This window comes from Lagenorhynchus albirostris, chromosome 3, assembly GCF_949774975.1.
Source record: "Lagenorhynchus albirostris chromosome 3, mLagAlb1.1, whole genome shotgun sequence".
NCBI lineage: Eukaryota > Metazoa > Chordata > Mammalia > Artiodactyla > Delphinidae > Lagenorhynchus > Lagenorhynchus albirostris.
In genome coordinates this window covers 52,111,328-52,132,242 of record NC_083097.1, presented here as the reverse complement: position 1 = coordinate 52,132,242, position 20,915 = coordinate 52,111,328, and the positions used below count along the sequence as shown (strand labels likewise).

The window sequence follows — 20,915 nt, the reverse complement described above, 5'->3', positions numbered from 1 at the left end:
TTCCCCTCCTATCACCTTGGCAATGTAATGGGTCCAATTTCATCTTAAATTTGTCTCAGCACTGAAATAGTTTCAAATGTCATCATATGTAATCATTCCAGCTCTGTCATCTGTAAATTTGATAATACCTTCTATAGGATGCTTTATGTCTTCATACAAAGGACTGGAAATTTCCCTCAGTGCAATGTGAATCATTATTCAGCTCGTTCAGGTTGTTTCAATAGCTGGAAATCCAGCTGGCTAAAGATTATCCTGTCATATCCTTCATCTTAGCCTTAAAGACATCCATCTAGATGTCAAGTGTCTTGTTGGATTCAGTGAACACCATACCTTTAAACCATTCTAAGCCATACAGTGTCTCTGACAACAAATGCTAGTGACATTTTATCATGGCAGTAAAATTTCAGGTGAGCCCCCAAGCTCTATGCAATAAGCAGCTAGAATGGGTTTCAGCTCATATGGGCAGAAACAAGAGAGCCTGGGTCATATTTACCTCTCCCCTTGTACATACATAGTGGACCAGATGCACTGGACCTATATTTTATCAGGAAAGGGAACTACAAGGTAAATGCAGTGAAATAAAAACTCAAGAATCATTCACTGGAGAGGGGTGTTTGAAGGGTTGTTGTGTTCATTACCCCAATTTTTCAAAAAAAATTTTAACAAGTATCCATTTATATAGCATTATTGTGGGTATGTTGGAAAAGGCTACCTTAACCTAGTACTTAGATTTTATAACCTTTACCCTTTGTCTTGATACAGTTGGTACTAGATAATCACTTAGGTGGATTTGTTTCTAGTGGAAATTTCTCCATTAAAAATAAACTGAAAAAGTAAACTTCGGACATTGACTGCTTTTCAAAGAAAATGAAAGCATGTATGTCTTTTTTGCTTTTATTCTCATCAAGTGTTCATAAGAGAAGGCATATTCAATTTTGAAGGGCTATCCAGTTTCAGATGAGAGACATAACTGTAATAATGTTGTGTTGAGGGAAGAAAGAAACCTTGGTCATTGCACCTAGTCAGATGGGACAGGGTTTCTCTTTTAACACTCTTTGGGGATCAGCTAACTATGCCGAAACCCAATTTGGGGGATTAGTATTTTAATTAAATTTTCTCCAAGCATGAAAAATTCTTCTTTTAAATGACAGAAAAGGAAAAAATTAAAAATGGTCATAAACAAACCAGCAGATTCACTGGGGAGGCAGGATCACTATACACCTTAATTCTTACACAAAGGCTAAAGGCAAAATGGTAAAGCAGAAAGTTAAGTCATTCCCTACTAATTAAGGTAAATTCCCTACAAATAAAAAATCATGGTATCAAAAACTTTTAAGAGCTGTTTTCTGCTATTTTTTTTGATTTTGGTCTCTTACACAATGCTGTTTGTCAGGTGTAAAGAGCTACCCTTCATCATAGTAGTTTAGAAAGGCAAGATTTTGGTGTAAATACTCTTCAAGAGAATTTTTAGTTCTTTAGGTAACATGCAACATCTGTACTAGAGGAAAAAAAATCTATATTAGGTGGCATTACATTAGGACTTTTCTTTCTCTTCTCTGTAGCATCTTAAAATTAAACCTTTAGGAACCAAGCCTACCACACCTAAGATGTTTAAGAACTTGCCCTCAGTGAAATGACAACTGTCCTAAAACCTGAAACAGGCCCAAATCTTCTGGATAATTGAACAAGGAGACTTTATTATGTGTCAGTCCATAAATCTAAAGTGTAGGTTGGTGAATTACAATTTTTATAGTTTTCCACCATTCAGAATACTCACCGATACTCTATGTTCTGATCTAGGAAAAAAAGAAGCAGATGGATGGCCACATTCAAAAAGGCTTTAAAAAATATGTCCTTAGTTTTGAACTATGTTAGAGAATATTTCTTGATGAATATTTGATTTTATTACTGTTCTTTGGTAGATTTTATTTTTAAAGATTTTTTTACTGAAGTATAGTTGATTTACAATGTTGTGTTAATTTCTGCTGTATAGCAAAATGATTCAGTTATATATATATATATTCTTTTTTTTTAATATTCTTTTCCATTATGGTTTATCATAGGATATTGAATATAGTTCTCTATGCTATACAGTAGGACTTTGTTGTTTATCCATTCTATATATAAAAGCTTACATCTGCTAACTCCAACTTCTCACTCCACCCCTCCCCCAACCCCCTCCCCCTTGGCAACCACCAGTCTGTTCTCTATGTCCGTGATTCTGTTTCTGTTTCATAGGTTCATTTATGTCATATTTTAGATTCCACCTATAAGTCATATTATGTGGTATTTGTCTTTCTCTTTCTGACTTACTTCACTTACTATGATAATCTCTAGTTGCATCCATGTTGCTGCAAATGGCATTATTTCGTTCTTCTTTATGGCTGAGTAGTATTCCATTGTATATATGTACCACATCTTCTTTATCCATTCATCTGTTGATGGACATTATGTTCTTCGGTAGATTCTAAATACTGGATGTGAACCCTAAATAAAAAGAACACCACAGCACTTTTTTTTTCTTATGCATTTCAGTTTTAACATTAAAGTATGAAAGAAATGTGAGTTCATTCTCATGGATAATAATGTAATTTTATTGTGTGCAGCCTTTTTCACACCAAGTATTAGTTTTTCCATGTGAAATAAGTTAAGATTTAAAATGATAAAGTTATTGTTAAGGAGATGCATTGGGCGATAGAAAAAGCTGAAGAGAGTTTTTGCCTGAAACTGGAAGACAGAACAGTCCAGAAAAAAACAAATGTGAGAAAAGTATCATACATTGCTCAGACCAACCCCCCCCCACCAAAAAAAAAACCCAGCTTCACGGACCTGAGGTGGTGATGCTGAACAAATGTCGGGGAGAGAGGGCCAGGCAATTGTCTCAGAAGGGAGTGTGGGATTTCCTTGATGTTAAGGGTATTTGCTTGACAATAATAATCTGAATTTTCTTCTGTGTCTCTATAGCTCTTGATTTTTCCTGCTGTCTACAGTTTGACTATGCAGCATAATTTTTTTTTTTTTATTTAGCACGAAGTCCATTTGGACTAGAGAATGGAAAGGTTCTAATTTTGTTCCTGGCCAGCAAAGTCATACCTCAGGTACACACTGGACAACAATCAGAAGTCCTGTGAAGAATGCATACATTCAAAATTAGTTTTTTTTAATTAAAAAAAAATTATCCTGTTTTGGTTTCTTTATTGAGTAGACTCCTAGAGGAAAAATAAGTACGTGAGTTTCCTGGTCTGCTGAAGAAATGGAATTTAGGCCCACAGTAAAGAGAATTAAAGTGATCCAAAGGTTCACTTACAATCACCAGACAAAATAAGCCATGGAAGAGCCTCCTTGCCATGGCTGAGCTGAAGCACACATAACACTTGGGGCAGCCGTCCTCAAACACTTCTGTGCAGAACCCACTCCTCTCCTGGAGTTTCTGGACCCTTTATGCTCCATATCAGCTTCAGCTTTCTTCCTGTGGCACTCGGGATAGACCTTGTGACATGTCTACCTGCCACTTCGGGTGAGGGGTACAGTAAAGGAGGCAAAGTCCCTACCACTTATTAGAAACATGAGAAGAGAAAAACGTCCTTGGACTTGCTTTAGTGTTCTAATTGGCAAATATGCAGAAAGGCTGACACTCTTGTATGCTGAAGTGGAAATGAACCTCTAATCCAAGATCCAAAATTCTCTAATACAAGATATTAAAACCTGCAATATGCATTAAGTAATTTCAGCTAAAACTCATAATTTTCTGGTGTTCTCTGACTGGATGTTAGACAGAAAAGACTAAACCAATTGGAGTAACATTATTCAAGTGTGGCAGAAAGTTAGAAATCATGAGGCCTGAAATATAGATAAATGCATTACTGAGGCATATTCCCCTGGCCCTGAGATACGCAGGAAAGAGGTGAGTCACACTTTACTGGGAGACAGAGTCAAAGTGGATGCAAGGCTCTGAGGCAATATTTAACAGAGGAACGTGGTGATTCATTTATCAGTTCAGAAATCCCAAGTACAAAACTTCAAGATATAAGAAGGATCAAAGTATATAATGTATATGATTCAAGTTAAAAATTCTTAATTATAATAGTAATCTAGATTACAACAGTAAAAAAATCAAATTACATTCATATGAAAACTTTTATAAAACGAAATCAAATCCATTTTTATGAAATTTTATAGTACAATTATTTTCTAATGGGTCTTTTCTTAGGTCACCGTATTTATAATTCCATTTACATCTGTATAATTTTTCAAATCAAAAAACAAAAGGAAGTCAATAGAAATCTACATTTTCATTTGCAAAACTCCCTTCAGTTTCCAGGCCAGTAATACAAGATGATGTCAGCTTGTCCTCCAGACATGGACTGCTCCCAAAGATCCCCAGTTTACGGAGCATGCAGGCCTCTACTCATTAGGAACGCTTTTTGGTTTGGCTCACGTTTCAAGAAATTCTGGAGCATGTCCATGCCGTCCATAGATCCCCCAGGTTTCAGGATTAGGTTTCTGTATTTCATTCCAACCTGATAAAATAAAACACGCCTAATAATTCATGGTTATAGCAATTTCCCAAATCTCTAGATACGAAAGAGAAGAGAAAAAGGGACTTCAGTTTTGTCTGGATGTTCTCCCTCATAGACTGCAGCTCTGCATTATTTATTTACTTTGGTAGCTAAGAGATCTGGAGCTTAGACCTCGGTCTTCCGCACTTCCCTTTATTGCTGTCTTGTCTCCTTAGATTCTCAGCAGCATGCTGACTATGTGAGTAAACAGACAAATGAAAAATAGCCAAATGGAAGACAGAACAGGCTCCTATTTGCCATCCCATCCCAAATGCGATTTCAAAAGGGTTAGTAAAGCAAGTGTTCAATTAGGCTACAAATAGGGGTTCAGTATACTTGGAAACAGTAGCCCAGCTACTGTCAAAATGGCTTCTGCTATATTTTTATGAGGGGCTCATTAAAAAAACCCTTTTTACTTATGGGGTAAGGTAACAGCACATGTCCCGTGGTATAGGGTAGGACATTTCTGTGGGCCCAGCATGGGGAAGGAGGACCTTTGCAAAGTTTTCTTTGGGGACAAGGTCTGGAATTTTAAAACACATCATAGTTCCTCTGCCTTTATTTACACACATACATGAGCAGATAAAGCAAACAACTGTAATTCATTATCAGCATTATTCAATATTTTCACTTCCTTTTCACTGTCCTTTTAGGAAAGAAAGGCAAGACAATTCAGTGAAGCCTAATTCTAAATCTACGCATAGAATAGTTCACAGAGTAACACTCAAATTTATATCCATTATATCATTTGAACAGTCATTAATAGTCTCTCCAAGTACATAAATAGCTTGAGAATTTCTGGAGACAAAAGTAATCTCATTTTTGACTTATGACAATGATTCTGCTTGGTACAACCATCAGAGATAAGTCTAGTCAAACTGTTAAAGAAAATAAAATGTTGATGAATGAAATCCACCAGGTTAGATACAAAACTACTTAATGTTTTACAAGGGTCATGAAATCAAAACTTTCCGGGTTATCTTTCAGTTATAAACAGAAATAATCTTCAACTTATTAATGATCTACAGGCAAAGAGCTAACTTCACCGATGGGCCTTCATCAGGAGTAAACAATTAGTCAAAGTTACTTCCTATAAACTCTAGAGAGCACTGTCCAGTACAAATATAATGTGGTCCATATATATCTTTAAATGTTCTAGTAATTGCATTAAAAAAGGGAGGAAAATAGGTAAAATTAATTTTAATAAAATATTTTATTTAAACCAGTATATCTATGATGTTATCATTTCAACATGTATCAATATAGACTGCTATTGAGATTTATTTTTTGCGGTATGTCTTCAAAATCTAGTGTGTTTTTTACATTTACAGCACATCTCAATTCAATTCTTCAGTAGCACTGGCCACATTTCAATGGCTCAGTAGCTACATGTGGCTATTATATAGGTCTGGGGCCTAGCGAGTAGCAATCTTGTTGCCTTATTTACAAGCTTTGAGTAAATTTTCTTAAAAAGTGCGGGCCTGTAATCACTGATATTGGACTTCCTGAAAACCCTGGTAATGACAGTTTAGAGCTAGATTTAATTTTGTTTAAGAAGAAAAAAAAAGATGTGTCATTTCTTGCTTGGTCTGCATCAATTAATTACTGTTAGAGTAGCGATCTAGAACCTAAAATATGAGTGATGGCTATTCTCATCATGGACTTTATTATTCTAAGAAGTAGCAGATCAGAGCTCTTGAGCCCAACACAGCTTACCCCACTTCCCTTTCTTTCAATCCCCAATGTGTCTAAATTTGACCAGTGTTAGATTAGTGGGTGGGGCAAGGAAGGGCAGTTATCTCTGGACAAAGCAGTATAGGAAGAACTTAGAAAATGTGAATTAAATTGATCTGAATGATAAAAATATTTTAAACCACTTATTACGGAAAAATTTTGAATATATACTAATAGTAGAGAGAACAGTATAGTGAACCCTCTTGTACCTATCATGTAACCTCAATTATTAATATTTACCTGCAGAAATTCTTAATGCTCAAGATCTGAGAGTCTTTTATTTAGTAAAAAGACATATTTCATTGCACAAATATTATAGGAACAGTAATGAAAATTTAAATAAAGTAAAAAAAATGATCACCAAAATGTGGACATCTGCCAGAATATTCTCATTTTGTACAGAGAGCTGTAAATGTTGGTAGTAAAGAAAAGCAAGCGTTAGAGGAGCTGCACGTTGCTGTGAAGAGCCAGCTCATGCCTCCTCTGCCGTAAAGTCACTGTGGAGCAGGGCACTGTTTGGTCTCACAATATGTGGCTCAGGGCAGTGCAAGTCCTCCCCTGTTTATAGCTCCAAACAAGTTAATTCAATTTCCTGAATTACAGAGCAATTGTCTTTTAACAGTTTCATTTCCTTTGCAATGAAGTTTGGAGAAGAGTTTAAGAGTCATTTTGGTAATCGGATCTTGCTTTTCTTTAAAAAAAAAAAAAAGTTAAGCAAATTTGTGTGTTAAGAAGGTACCGGCTTCTCTGGGTGAGAGAACACTGTTTGGGAGACATATGCCACAGGTGGAAGGAGTCTTTACTGTGAATTTTTCTACTCTGTTTATATAATTAAGGAACTGTAACTGTGAGCAAAGCAGGAAGAGAAGCTCTAAGGCAACCACTACAAGTTTTCATGCTAAAAAAATTGTTCAGGGGGATCTGCATAGCGTAGGAGCTCCTATTAGTTCAGGGAAGGAAAATCAGCATCAGTCACTTCTGCGGTTTTTACTCCTGGAAGGTTAACATGTGTCTTTTGGCAACTGTGCAAGTCCTCTCTAACACTGATGTCTTCTTTCCTTCTTTTCTTTATCTATTTATTTATTTTTATCTATTTATTTTTAAAACTTTATTTATTTTTGGCTGCGTTGGGTCTTTGTTGCTGCACGCCGGATTTCTCTAGTTGCGGCGAGCGGAGGCTACTCTTCGTTGCGGCGTGCGGGCTTCTCCTTGCGGTGGCTTCTCTTGTTTCGGAGCATGGGCTCAAGGTGTGCAGGCTTCAGTAGTTGTGGCATGTGGGTTCAGTAGCTGTGGCTCACGGGCTCTAGAGCGCAGGCTCAGTAGTTGTGGCGCATGGGCTTAGCTGCTCCGCGGCATGTGGGATCTTCCCAGACCAGGGCTCAAACCTGTGTCTCTTGCATTGGCAGGAGGATTCTTAACCACTGCGCCACCACGGAAGTACCTCTTTTTCTTTTTTTAAAAATGTTCAGATGATTGATTGATTGATTGCCATGCCATGCAGCAATGTGGGGTCTTAGTTCCCTGACCAGGGATCGAACCTGTGCCCCCTGCAGTGGAAGCATGGAGTCCTAACCACTGGACTGCCAGGGAATTCCCCAACACTGATGTTTTCTAAAGCAGGATCAGGAGTTTTGGAGTCAGGCCCAGGTTTGAATCTCGGCTTCATTATCAGCTATGTGGCCTTGGGCCTTGGTTTCCTTATCTGTAAAGTGGGAACATGCCTACCTCCCTCAGTGTATGAGGAATTAGAGGAGATGATTTTAGTACCTTGCCTGCTGCCTAGAATCATTCCTGCCATATGCTGGTATTCAATAAACCTGAGTAGTCATCCATCCCTCCCTTCATTTCCCTTCTCCTCACACCTCCCCTAAGTTCAGTCACTTATACAGAGTCAGGGAAACAAATGCATTCCTGTTTTCAGCATTTCCTTAAAATTAGTTCTGCCTCCTAATAAAGCTAGAAAAAAGCACAAGAGATTTCATCTCCACTATTAGTATAAAATGGAATATATAGTTCAGTAGGAATACTAAGAAGAGACAAGGCACTCATTTTATGCAAGAATCTATGCCCTTTATTTGAGGTAATATTTTAAGAGCAATCATAATTATCCGAATGAAGGACACCCATCATCTACCAACAATGAGAACACATAAATTAGGAAACAGATTGGGTCTCCTGCCATCTCTGGCTTCTCTGAAGGAGCACATGCAAGCTCCCACAGCCTTCCAACCCTCCCTTCTTTCTCCTTCCTCTTGTGACAGACTATAGGGAGTGGAGCCAGGTATCTCCTTCCGATGCTGAGTAACAGGCAACAGGGCAGAAAGCATCCGCCCAAGGACAGGTGATGACGATCAGGTATCTCCCAGCCTCACCAGCCCGCTTTTAAAGTGGACTTTGAAACCTTTCCTTCCACAACTCATCTGTAAACTTTCCAACAGCACATACTTTGTTTTTTTATGAGAGACGGTGGGGAGGTTGAGGGCAGAAAAAGAATACCTTTGACAACAAACAGGAAGGAGGGAGAGAGTGAAAGATTGGTGGTGACGGAAACAAAGAATGGTGGTAGGAATCTTCCCTTGTGTGAAAGAGGTCTTCTGGAAACCTTAAGCGAAGTTTCAATTTGTGAGGATGGAAGAATAAATAACTATGGGGAGGGAGGAGATCTGGACAAAAAAGGAAGGGAAGTTGTGTGTAGTAGGGGGACAGAAGAGTGGAAGCAGTTGGAGCAACTACCAGTTGGGCCCAATAATAGTTAAATGTTCTGAAGCAGAGGACGAACACCAAGATGAACAAAACAGTTCCTATTACAAGAGGCTTATGATCTAGGAGGTGAGATAAAGAAATAGACAATTAACAAAGCAGATTATTAGAGCTCTAAGAGAAACACAAAGAAGGGCTGTAGGAACACAAAAAGGAAGAAAAACTGCTTCCAGCTGGTTGGGATTCAAGGCTTAGAAGGTCTGGCATTGTAAATATTCAAGAAGTAGGTTGGAAATCAATCCCATTTCCTTCCTTTGTCCCTTAAATCAGGCAAAATTTAATGCTGTTAGAAAAGGTTGAAGTGTAAGAAAAATCAGCTTTGGGGTGGTAGATCGGGGAAGCTGAAGCAGAATTTAATCCATTTGTAAGGACTGTCAGGAGAGGAATTTCATATTCTCTCTTAGCAACATATTATAGCAGGAACTGGTCCTAGGATTCTGTTTGAAGGGTCCTGGAATACTTAGCTTTATAAAACACTTTCTGTCAGGTAATTCTTTTTCTTGTTTAACCAAGATTCTTCCTATGTTTCTGTGTCTGTTATTGCATGTAAGATCTAGCTCCTTCCATATGGCATTGTGGATAGCTACACTTAACTGTCTTGACTTTCTCAGTATTCCTTTCTGCATGTGATACTTGTTTGTATTTCTTCTTCACTGATGGAAAAAAACGAAGCTTAGCAATTACTCTAAATGCAGAAGAGGAGGAACATCATTCTAGCGCAACAATATAATTGCCTTTGAATCCACAATGTCTATTAACTTTTAGGAAATTTTCCCACAATGAAGTTGCCTTATAAAAAGAAATGGCCCAGGCTTCCCTAGTGGTGCAGTGGTTAAGAATCCGCCTGCCAGTGCAGGGGACACAGGTTCGAGCCCTGGTCCGGGAAGATCCCACATGTCACCGAGCAACTAAGCCCGTGCGCCACAACTACTGAGCCTGCGCTCTAGAGGCCACAAGCCACAACTACGGAAGCCCGTGTGCCACAACTCCTGAAGCCTGCGCTCCTAGAGCCCGTGCTCCACAAGAGAAGCCACCACAGTGAGAAGCCTGCACACTGCAATGAAGAGTAGCCCCCACTTGCTGCAACTAGAGAAAGCCCGCCCGCAGCAACGAAGACCCAATGCAGCCAAAACCAATTAATTAATTAATTAATTTTAAAAGAGAAAAAGGGCTTCCCTGGTGGTGCAGCGGTTGAGAGTCCGTCTGCCAGTGCGGGGGACGCGGGTTTGTGTCCCGGTCTGGGAAGATCCCACATGCCGCGGAGCAGCTGGGCCCGTGAGCCATGGCCTCTGAGCCTGCGCATCGGGAGCCTGTGCTGCACAACGGGAGAGGCCACAGCGGTGAGAGGCCCGCGTACCACAAAAATAAATAAATAAATAAATAAGAGAAAAAAAGAAATGGCCCTAGTTAAAATGCCCTTATTCTTGCAACATTATGATTAGCTGCTAGATTTTGAAACTACATTTGGCAACCTTAAAGGGCTCCTGAAAGAGCTAGAGTTTGCTGGAAAAGTGTTACTCCCAAGCAGCTCCCTTCCATAGTTATTTAAGAGATGAGTTGGAAAAGTAAAAGGTATGTCTGTTGAGACAACTTCTCCATGTTTACTAGAAACGAAGGCTTTAGGTAAACAGTCAAGATGTTACACCTATTTACTATGAAGAACATAGAAAATTACAGATAAAACCAGAGGTAGCAAACTTTTAGGCTATGACAGGTAAGTGGCCAGTTCTAACACTTTGATAGAGGCCATCGAAACAATAAAAACGATTGTACTGTAAAATATTCTATTGCTAACATTTGATATTCAGAAGCCTGCAGGTTTGTATTTGACCCTTCCCATTACTGTTTTCCCAGTGAGTAGCACACTTTCTATAGTTCTGCTTGTTAAGATTGAAATGGTTCTCAACCAGACCCTGGGCTTTGCAGGATGGTAAGAGGTTACAGAGGGAGGGCCTGGAGGTGTTCTTTTGTCGATACTAATGACCATGAACAATAATGTCAACAATACATCATCTTTCAGCCCTGAGACTCTCTAGAGCTGGGGACTAAGAATAGCAGGCACTGACTCCTTGAAGGGGCATCCTGCTATCTTCTCAAAATGCTCCAAATACACACTAGGGAGTGTGAGGGACCTTGAGACAACAAAGTCTGCATGATATATTGTGACTGATCTGATTCCCATGACTTCAGATCAAATTCAGTATTTCTTTATACCACAAAAATTCTTTCCCTTCATCACAACATAGTTGTAATAATGACTGAAGTTTTTTGTAGAACAGGATTGTTATTCCAAAGTGTTAATTTTAAATAAATGGATATTTAAATTGTGTATATTGGGTGTTATTTTAGAGCAAACATTTGTAAAAATAAAAATTAAAAATTAAAACAAAACCAAACAAGCAGTACACTGTAGGAGGGTATAGAATGGCTATTTAAAAAGCTGTTTCTGGGCTTCCCTGGTGGTGCAGTGGTTAAGAATCCACCTGCCATGCAGGAGACACGGGTTCGAGCCCTGGTCTGGGAAGATCCTACATGCCGCAGAGCAACTAAGCCTGTGCGCCACAACTACTGAGCGTGAGCTCTAGAGCCTGCGAGCCACAATTACTGAAGCCCGTGCGCCTAGAGCCCGTGCTCTGCAACAAGAGAAGCCACTGCAGTGAGAAGCCTGCACACCACAACGAAGAGTAGCCCCTGCTCGCCACAACTAGAGAAAGCCCGTGTGCAGCAATGAAGACTCAATGCAGCCAAAAATAAATAAATAATTAATTAATTAAAAAAATAAAAAGCTATTCCCATAACTGCCACTGCAGTGAAGAGCGTGAGGATGGGTGCAATGGGATTCTCCTTGGTCACTGGAGCCAGACTCACTATTGCTGTGACAGCAGGGGAACAAGAAATGACGATATTCCAGAGTATTTAATAGGAAGGAAAAAAGAAGGGATTAAAGCCAGCTTCCTGGCATAAGATGAGTAATAATACATAGTACAGCTGAATTCAGAATTTTAGTAAAACTGAAAACTGTTTTTAACCTCACAAGGCAACAACTCCAAGCTGTAGGGAATCTTGCTTTCTCCACATTCAACCCAGCCCTTTTGTCTGAATTAAGAGTAGCCTGGCTGCCTGCCAAGCTGTGAAGCCTGAGATAAAAGGAGGTACATAGAAGCATAATGGCAGGGATGGCTCCTGCTGGACCTGCAAGTTCCTTGGGATCCACTGGGATCAGTACTTTGGCTGTTACCTTGACAGCGGGAAGAAGAGAGGAGACAGTGGAGGCTCCTGGGGATGTGGTCATGTGAGCGGACCAGGGGCGGTGAAAGAGGTGCTGTAGCAATTACGCCAGGAAGCCTCGCCAACTACTAAGAGTGAGTGGAGGTCATAATTGTACCTCTGCATCTCTGGACCTTGTGTCTCTCTAAACATTGTTTTCTGATTTCTACAATAATTCATGTTCTATGTAAAAATATGAAAAAGCTCCATAAAAAGTACAGAAAAATATTTAATACGCAGAAACTTACCACTCAGAGATAACAATTGACAATATTTTGATGTACTTTTTTTTCCTGAATGTATATTTTAAAATCAAAATTTGCATTCTATGGTGTAAAATATTTTATAACCTGATTTTTTTCATTTTGTATAATAGTTATATTAAACATTCCAGACACAAGAAAAAGCTTATTGAAACCCTTACCCCATGCCCAAGTTCACTCTTCTGTTCAGAGAATGGAAATATCACTTCTGGTTTCGATGATCTGGAAGATTTCATTTGAATAGGGCCTTTATGAATGGTACGATTTTGGAGAGGCACAGACAAGGAAGGCATACGTTTTAGGTGGAAGAAGTACAATGAATAAATTTGTGAAGGAGGAAAGACACAAGGGAACATACAAATTTGGCTGACACACTGCGAGTTCTGGGAAGTGCAGAGGGATTTGTTTGCTAAGCTAAGGGCTGTGACAAAGAGAGGAATACCAAGAAGCATAAAGTAAAACAAAAGGTAGATGAGGGCCTTTGGGAGTTGGCGATTGGATCATCAGTAGTAGGTAACTCTGGAGGGAGGATAACATTACAGTTCAGTTGGTGGAGGCAAAAGCCGGGAAACAGAGGTTTGCAGAAACTGTTTCTTACACCAAGAGAGTAGGCTGTGAAAGGAAGAACAACTGAGTAGTAGCACTGAAATTATCAGAGTCAGTGGTAAGTTTTTTTCCTGAGATGGCAAACCAGTAAGTCTTAGTATTATAGACATGTCTCCTGAGACAGGAGGAAAGAAGATAAATATTGAAGTACAGAAAGAGAAAGAAAGATGAAGGTACTCACTGTCAATAATCTTAATGTTCTTAGTAGAGAGGAGAGAGCATCTGCTGAGAGAGAGAGAGAGGGTGGGGACCCCAATAAGGTAAGTAGAGCAGGACTGTGGAGTCACACTGGGGGTCCAGTGCAGGTTCGACAGCATGACTGCAGTGGGGCATTAAGTGGAGCCGCAAGATCTTCCCCAGAAGACTGAATTCCAAGGTCACCATCTCTAAATGAGATGGTAGAGGAATCCGGGGCTGGGCACTGGCTGAAGGTCATGCAGGAGTCAGGGTATTTATTAGAACAAGTTAGTGGTTGATCGTTTTAAGTGGGGTGGCCAGGGAATAGAAAGAGACTTACAGGGACCTAACAGCCTGGGTAGGGTGGGACTGAAGATGCAGGGATTGGAAAGGTTAGTCTATAGAATGTAAGTGTCCTGGAGGTGGTGTTTTGGGGGCGAAGGGTTGGGGGAAGGGACGGTGGCCCAAATTACATCAATGTCTTTCAGGGCATATGTGTAAGGTAGTATGCAATAAAGTCTGGAGAACAGATCAGTTGGTTGAAATAAGCACAGAGAACCTGATTTTGATAATTTGTTCTAATTTCTAAATCAAACAGAATGAAAAACACACTGGAAAACCCATCAGGCCTAGAAATAATCTGACAGCTGAGTCTTCAGCAAGAGTGGAGACTGTGAGGGACTGTAACTCAGGAAGGTTTGGCTGGCAGCCACCTGGCAGTCAATTCACTGTACTCAGAAAGGAATGGCTCAGGTTAATGAAGCAGCTTAAATTACTTAAAGGCATTTAGGTTACAAACCATGTAGTAGGCGGCGCATGCCAATCACAGAAAGAAGGGTGCCTTCCACAGCACATATATAATGAAAGTGTGTAGAGTATATCAAAACATAGGCAGACCATTTATATCAGGAAGGAGTTTACCTTTCTTTCCCAACCTCCTATAAAACTAAAACACTGTATGGCACATGTCAAAACTGGCAGCTATAAATGCTCAAATGCATAAACAAAGCTTTGAATTTTAATTATGCAACATATTGGAATGTTAATAAGCAAGAAAATGCAGTAGGGTTTTTCTTTAACTTATAGGATTAATCACTTACACAAAGCAACTTAATGATGTATGATGATGTGAGAAGATGCCAGACTTTCAAGTTAAGATTGTTATCAGATCTCTTACTCTAAAAGTCTAGGTGTAATAAATATTTTTTTTTACTAGGAGTTAAAGGGGAGGGGGCAACTACAGAAGTAACCAAAGGAGGAAAAAAAATACAATACCTCTGGATTCATTATCCCTTCTTTTTTAAAACAGCTGTAAAACATGTCCATGGAAAATACTTCACTCCAAAGATATCCGTAATATTGGCCATCATATCCCCCCGCCAAATGTCCAAAAGTTGCTGGCATATTTGTGCCTTTAAAGAAAGATACATTTCAATCAGTGTGATGGCAAATGTTAAATAGCAGGGTCTCAGCTAGCTAAGGTTTCCCTATGGGGAGTCCAGCTGTGGGAGGAGACAGTGGTAGGTCCTCACCTCTAGTACCCCCTGGGTTTATGGGTGCCGTTGGCCAAGATGTTTACATACTTCTCTCCTATGACAGCTCCGCCTCAGAGCTGGTTTCGGCCCTAAGCTCTGGGATGCCTAACAATAGTTTCAGAGGCTTTGTCCACACCTATCAGACAACTCGCTCCTTTCTTATCCCTTAGACACATATGTGTCTTACAAATACTCTAATAATATTAAGCCTACTCTTTGTCACACCTATTTATATCTGAAACAGTATCAGTATGGCACTTATTTGAGGTTCATAATTACTGAAAAAGAACTCTTTACATGAAGAGCTAAAAAGGTCTTACCAATTCAATCTACCTCTAGGGCTACTTTACAAAAGGATTTTGTCCAAGTGGCCTGAGGCACAAAGTTGCTGTTCAGTCTACTAGAAACAGATCACAAAAGGAAGCGAGGAGCCTGGATGAACTCAATGGGCTATTCTGACCTTTAATATGGGTATAAATGTGACTGATACAATTAAACAACAATTTCTTTGATAGAAAAAACTCACCTTTCCAACTACGTATACACGTACAGCTACATGTTTGCTTAAAATATACAAATATAAATGTAACATAGCATATGTCTGAGCATCTCCCACCCACTCACACGAATCTCATAAATAATACCAGGTTAGAAACTGCTGGTCAAACTGCCTTAACTGACCTCAGAAGCAGAATCAGACACAAGGTAGAAGCTTGCGCCTTTCTCTCAAACTGCCCCTTCTGGCAACATCTTACCAAAACCCTAGGGAAGTCACGGTGCACACAGGGAGGGCATAGCCAGGCGGTGCTGCCAAACGGGAGTGGCTTTCTCTGCTCTGGGGTGGAGGCCGACTGCTCACGCCTGATCACACTAAAATGCTGCAAAGCTGGCGCCGCCTCCCCGTCAAGCACATTTGGACAGGATAACTCTGAGGACAGAGTATGCTGACCTGAAAGTCATGGTCTGATTTCAGAAATCAGAAGCAAATTATATTAGGCAAACTGCCTGACAAACTCTACCTTCTCTGGCAGTGTTAGGAGTATACCCTGTGCTTCACAGGAAGAGTGAACTTTTAGTGATCGTATTTACGTACCTGGAGTAGCTGCAACACCTAAAATTTCTGTGCAGTATTTGGCATATTCACTTGCAGCATCCAGCAAAGTGTTCGTATGGAGAGACTGATCAACTTTGCTCAAAACAATCTGGCGTAAGGTCAGGAGACCTAATAACATAAGAATGTTGGACATGTTTTGGAGAAGAGAGAACTACGTGTTCTCATCATACATCATAGATTTCAAAAACTGATTCCTGTAGTACTCATTGCAAAATCGGAGCAAGACATCTCATTCTATTTAAGATTTAAAAGATGTATTTTTTTTTTCTTGGACATAATTTCAGGGTTCAGTATTCCAATATACTTAGCAGTCTTCCCTTCTCATATTAACACTCTGGGGGTACTATCATTACAAAAGACGAAATAAGTTCTATAGAAGAAGATGCAGCAGGCCTCTTGGCTTCTGAGATGGCCCACACTCAGTCTGTGGAGTGTGTTTCTCTCATGGCCGCTCTCACTTTCTGAGACGACCCCATGCTCTGGTGCCGCTCTTGCCTTTTGAGACGGTCCACGTTCTGTCTATGGAATGTGTATCTCTCTAAATAAATCCACTTCTTACCTAAAAAAAAAAAAAGAAAAAAAGAAAAAAAGATGCCACCAATTCTCCATTAAGCAATTCTAGCTTATTTTCTAAAATTATAAGTCATACCTGTGTTGACCAGTCTAGAAGCAACAAGTTTTTCAAGCAGATCATCTGTAATAGGGCTTCCATCTTTATAATGTTTTGACAGTCTTCGGAGGGAATCAGCGTCCCACACCCAATTTTCAAGCATTTGTGATGGCACCTCTACGAAGTCAGTTTCCACATTTGTTCCACTAAATCGTGCAAAGTCAGTCTAAAAAGTAAACATAAAGGTCTTTTTTAAAAAGCACTGAATGAAAACTACATATATGATGAATTATAATTAAGACTCACCAAAACTTAAATCAGAATCAGAGTCAACTGCTTCTTTGAATGGTTAGGATAACCTCAAATTTATATTGCAAATAAAACACAGTAGCCAAGCAGCCTGAAAAATAACCCCCAAATACCCTTTATTAAACTAATATTTCATTCTTTTGAATCACAGAACACACTTGGAACAATCATTAAGAAATCATAACTGAAAAAAAATCAGTCTAAGTTAAAGGAAGCCTTAAGCTTTGAAAGTAAAAATATTTTAAAAGAATTTTCCATTAGAATTCCCTGGCAGTCCAGTTAATAAGACTCTGCGCTTTCACTGCTGAGTGCGCGGGTTCGATCCCTGGTTGGGGAACTAAGATCCCACAAGGCACTCAGGGCGGCCAAAAAGACCCAAAACAAAACAAAACAAAACCCGAAAGGAATTTCCCACTAAAAATGAAGAGATCCAAGAGATCTAAGACAAATCTCTCCCTAGCTCCCCTTTCTATTTGCATATCTTTGTTTACTCAATACATGCCTTTCTGGGGCATTCATCAGTCTATTATTTAACTACTCAAGTTTCCATCTAAATCAGTTAAAGAGTTAAATTACAACATTACAGACAGATGCCCTTTTCATGTGTGTGGTGTTTTGTGTTCTAAACTTTAAATAAGTGTTTCTAAGACAACCGTGTTGTAGAAAGCCAGAGCTGTACCTCTCAGATTGGGTAGAAGATGTTACCTTAAAACAAGAAGCCCCTTCAGTGGGATTTAGCACTATAATAGTTGGCAAGTGAGGTGAGTTAAATGCAGCTATGAGAAAAGAGAAACAACTGATATACTCAGAAGTTAAAGTACCCACTGTAAAAATAAAGGACTTATTCTGAGGGTGTGGGCTAAGCGTTAAAAAAAAAAGTTTTATTTAAAAAAGGAAAGTTTAGTAAATTGTTGAATCAGATGTTAGAAAGCTCTTGAGCAGAAAGATGGGAATTCACTAGACAGGCTGGTGTTTTTCAACCTTCACACCGTCCAGAGAACTCATGTAAAACTGCCATTGGCAGAGGAATATTTAGCATTTACCCAACTGGGTCAGCAGCAGAATGGGGCTTATTCTGTTATCTTTCCCTGAACCTCTGTCCTGTTTCCCTATTTAGATGCTTCACATCCCAGTCTTCTCTCTCTGACTTCATCATCCCTGGGGCTCTAAATGGAAGAAAGGGAAAGGAAGGCGACTTAACCACTGGAGAAGGCAGCAGACTGGTTGCCAAATCAGAAGCAAATAACCATTCTGTTTTTGGCCCAGGGCAGAGGCACAGATGTCAACGCCACCTCACATTCTGCCTTCCTCTCTTTATGAAAAAAAATGTTTTGCTTGACTTCCTATTATAATTGTGCTGATTCTAGATATGAAGAGCTGCAACTACTGAAGGGCCAAGGGAAACTAAATTCACTAGGCACTGGAATGAGGTAAACTCTGTTTGAGGACAGATAAATAATTTTTTATCCCCATAAAAAATTCTTACAGGTAAAGAGTCAAGGGCTCCAGAAAACTGAGTATTTTGCCACTTTCTTGTATATAATCTTCTAAAAATAACTACATCCAACATGATAGATAAAATAATTTTATACAATAATTATAATAGCCAACATCTATGGAGACTTTACTATGTCAGGCATTTTGCTAGGCTCTTTGCATGGATTATCTGATTTAAATGCCAAAACAATTGTATAAAGCACGGTAATCTCCATTTATGAGATAAGGAAATTGAGGTATACTGAGATTAATGGTAGAACTAGGATTTTAAACCAGGTGGTCGGACTACAGAACCCCAATTTTAACCACAAATGCTATTATACCGCTCTATCTCAGAGAAAAATCAAAGAAAAAAAGGCTAAATTACGATGTGACAAATTGATGAAATCATCTTGGATCTAGTCTTATATCAAACTGGCCTTTATGTGAATAGTAAAAGCGAGGTTTCAGTGTGCTTCCTTAAAAATCTGATTTCCTCTATATACTGGAAGATTTTTCAAAGTTCACACATGAGATTGAGGTGTAAAGGCCAGCCTCTGTAACCATCTATCCTGGATTTGGGATTCTGTAATACTAACTGCATAACTTTCTAAATATTATAGTTGTAAAATAAGTAAATAAAGACAAAATCACACCATCAACTATCACTGTATTTCAATATTTTGAAAAAAATATAAATTTTGTATATCCTGCTTGTGTGAACATTTTTTGGTTAGTATTTGCTGATGAGAGGGAAAATCAACCCCAAATAACAATAAAATGTATGTGTGTATTTGGTGGTGGCAGTGGTATTTCAGAACCTAGAAAAACATGAACAAATGAATAACTCATGAGTTAAAATTAAATGAGAATTAACACAATTCTGTCACGCAGAGTAGAGAAGAGAGGGCTTATTCTCTCTGAAGCCACCCTGTAGTTGGGGAGACAGCACAGCACATGAATGAACAGATCAACAATGTCTTCTAAAGAACAAAAGGAAATGTTTGCTAGGAGTAAAAGCTAAAAATAACTCTACTGCTTACTAATTTCCCGAAAGTCATGCTGTTTCTCCGTGTGCCCTTTGGGCAATACCATTTAAATATTTTTCAAATGAGGAGGACAAAGAACTTACAAAATCCAAAAGCTCAATTTCCAGCAAATAACTAAATTTGAACGTGCTAAGGAACCCACAGTCAGTCACTGTGTACGTCCACAAGGAAACCATGGGCAAGTCTTAGGATCCAGCAGCCTGATGGGGGCCTGATGTGCAAAACAGCCTGGCTGTTGAATTCCATTACTCACTGATGACCAGCCGGCAAATACCACTCCCCAGTTTTCAACTGTATGTTCCAAAGAACCCAAGAAGTACTTTATACAGTTTTCAACACGAATAATTCAATGGTGTTGAATACAGTACCTTATAAGCATTATTGCTGCAGGAAATATTTTGACAATAAAAGCCTAGAAAACAAGGTAAACTAGATTCCTGTTTAGTTAGAAGTTCTCGAGAGGAAGAAAGTTGTCTAAAACTATGAGACTTTTCTATATTATCTTTTAAAACAGACAGTCGGATGCCTAAAATATACTCCGTTATAGATTTTTACAACAAATGACTTGATGCTACAGAGATTAATTTCTCAATTGATACAACACAGTGAGAGCTGGAGCAAAATTATTAAACTAAAGCTCAAAAAGTTATGCGAGCTTTAAAGACCAAATCCTATATGGGTTATTGTTCTAATTGAGACTGGTTGCTTTTAGCATTTACAACTAAAGTGTTATTTTCATGAAAGCAAATCTCAGCTCAAAGAAAAGGCAGTTGCTGAAGTCAATAAGTGTACTGTGCTGAGGAAAAAGAACAGGGCTCAGGAGAGCGGACCTTGGCTGTCTGAGATGATCCCCTATTGATTTCTTAGCAGTCATTCCATGTCCCCTGTCTGATCTACCCCTAAATCCAGGGATGATGAAGTTTAAGTAACAAGTCATTGGAGAAAAAAAGTGCCACTGTCTCCTAGGCTTTGCTATAAACAGAAGGTTAAAGGTCATACTTTTAACTTCACATATACCTAGCAATCACTGGCAATGAAAACAGTAATAAAGAGAACCTGAATAACATTTTGTTAACTTTTACAACAGCCCTATAGTTCCACAGGTCAGTATTACCACCATCATTTAAGACATGTGAAGCAACACATTATCTGCAGAAGATTTTTCTAATCTAATCTTCCACCTTTGCCAGTACTCTAAACTGCTCATTCTGTTGAACTCCCTGATGTTCCAGTGGTTAGGACTCTGTGCTCTCACTGCCGAAGGCCCGGGTTCAATCCTTGGTCAGGGATCTAAGACCCCTCAAGCTGTGTGGCTCGGACAAAAAGAAAAAAAAAAAAGATACTTTCAAAAATAAATAAATACATAAATAAAGTGCTCATTCTGCTCCAGCTCCAGGAATCAAACTTCTAAGTAGCAGGTAATCATTAAAACAAAACAAAAATACAAATGTGATGT

General features: G+C 39.1%; 1 protein-coding gene across 5 annotated transcripts in view; it reads right to left on the bottom strand.

Annotated features, from left to right (window-relative positions):
• Positions 1 to 2,560: 2,560 nt before the first annotated feature.
• The window catches only part of NLN (neurolysin), a 100,182-nt gene continuing 81,827 nt past the window's right edge, over positions 2,561 to 20,915 (bottom strand). For 3 of the 5 annotated variants that reach the window (XM_060143024.1, XM_060143023.1, XM_060143025.1), the window contains 4 exons: positions 16,665 to 16,851; positions 15,995 to 16,123; positions 14,642 to 14,778; positions 2,562 to 4,520 (listed from right to left, as the gene is read on the bottom strand). In XM_060143024.1, the coding sequence (XP_059999007.1) occupies positions 4,386 to 4,520; positions 14,642 to 14,778; positions 15,995 to 16,123; positions 16,665 to 16,851 (588 nt within the window). In that variant the 3' untranslated portion in view covers positions 2,562 to 4,385. Of the gene's footprint in view, positions 4,521 to 12,826; positions 13,196 to 14,641; positions 14,779 to 15,994; positions 16,124 to 16,664; positions 16,852 to 20,915 lie in introns of those variants that run through there. The other 2 variants (XM_060143021.1, XM_060143022.1) reach the window with 2 other exon arrangements.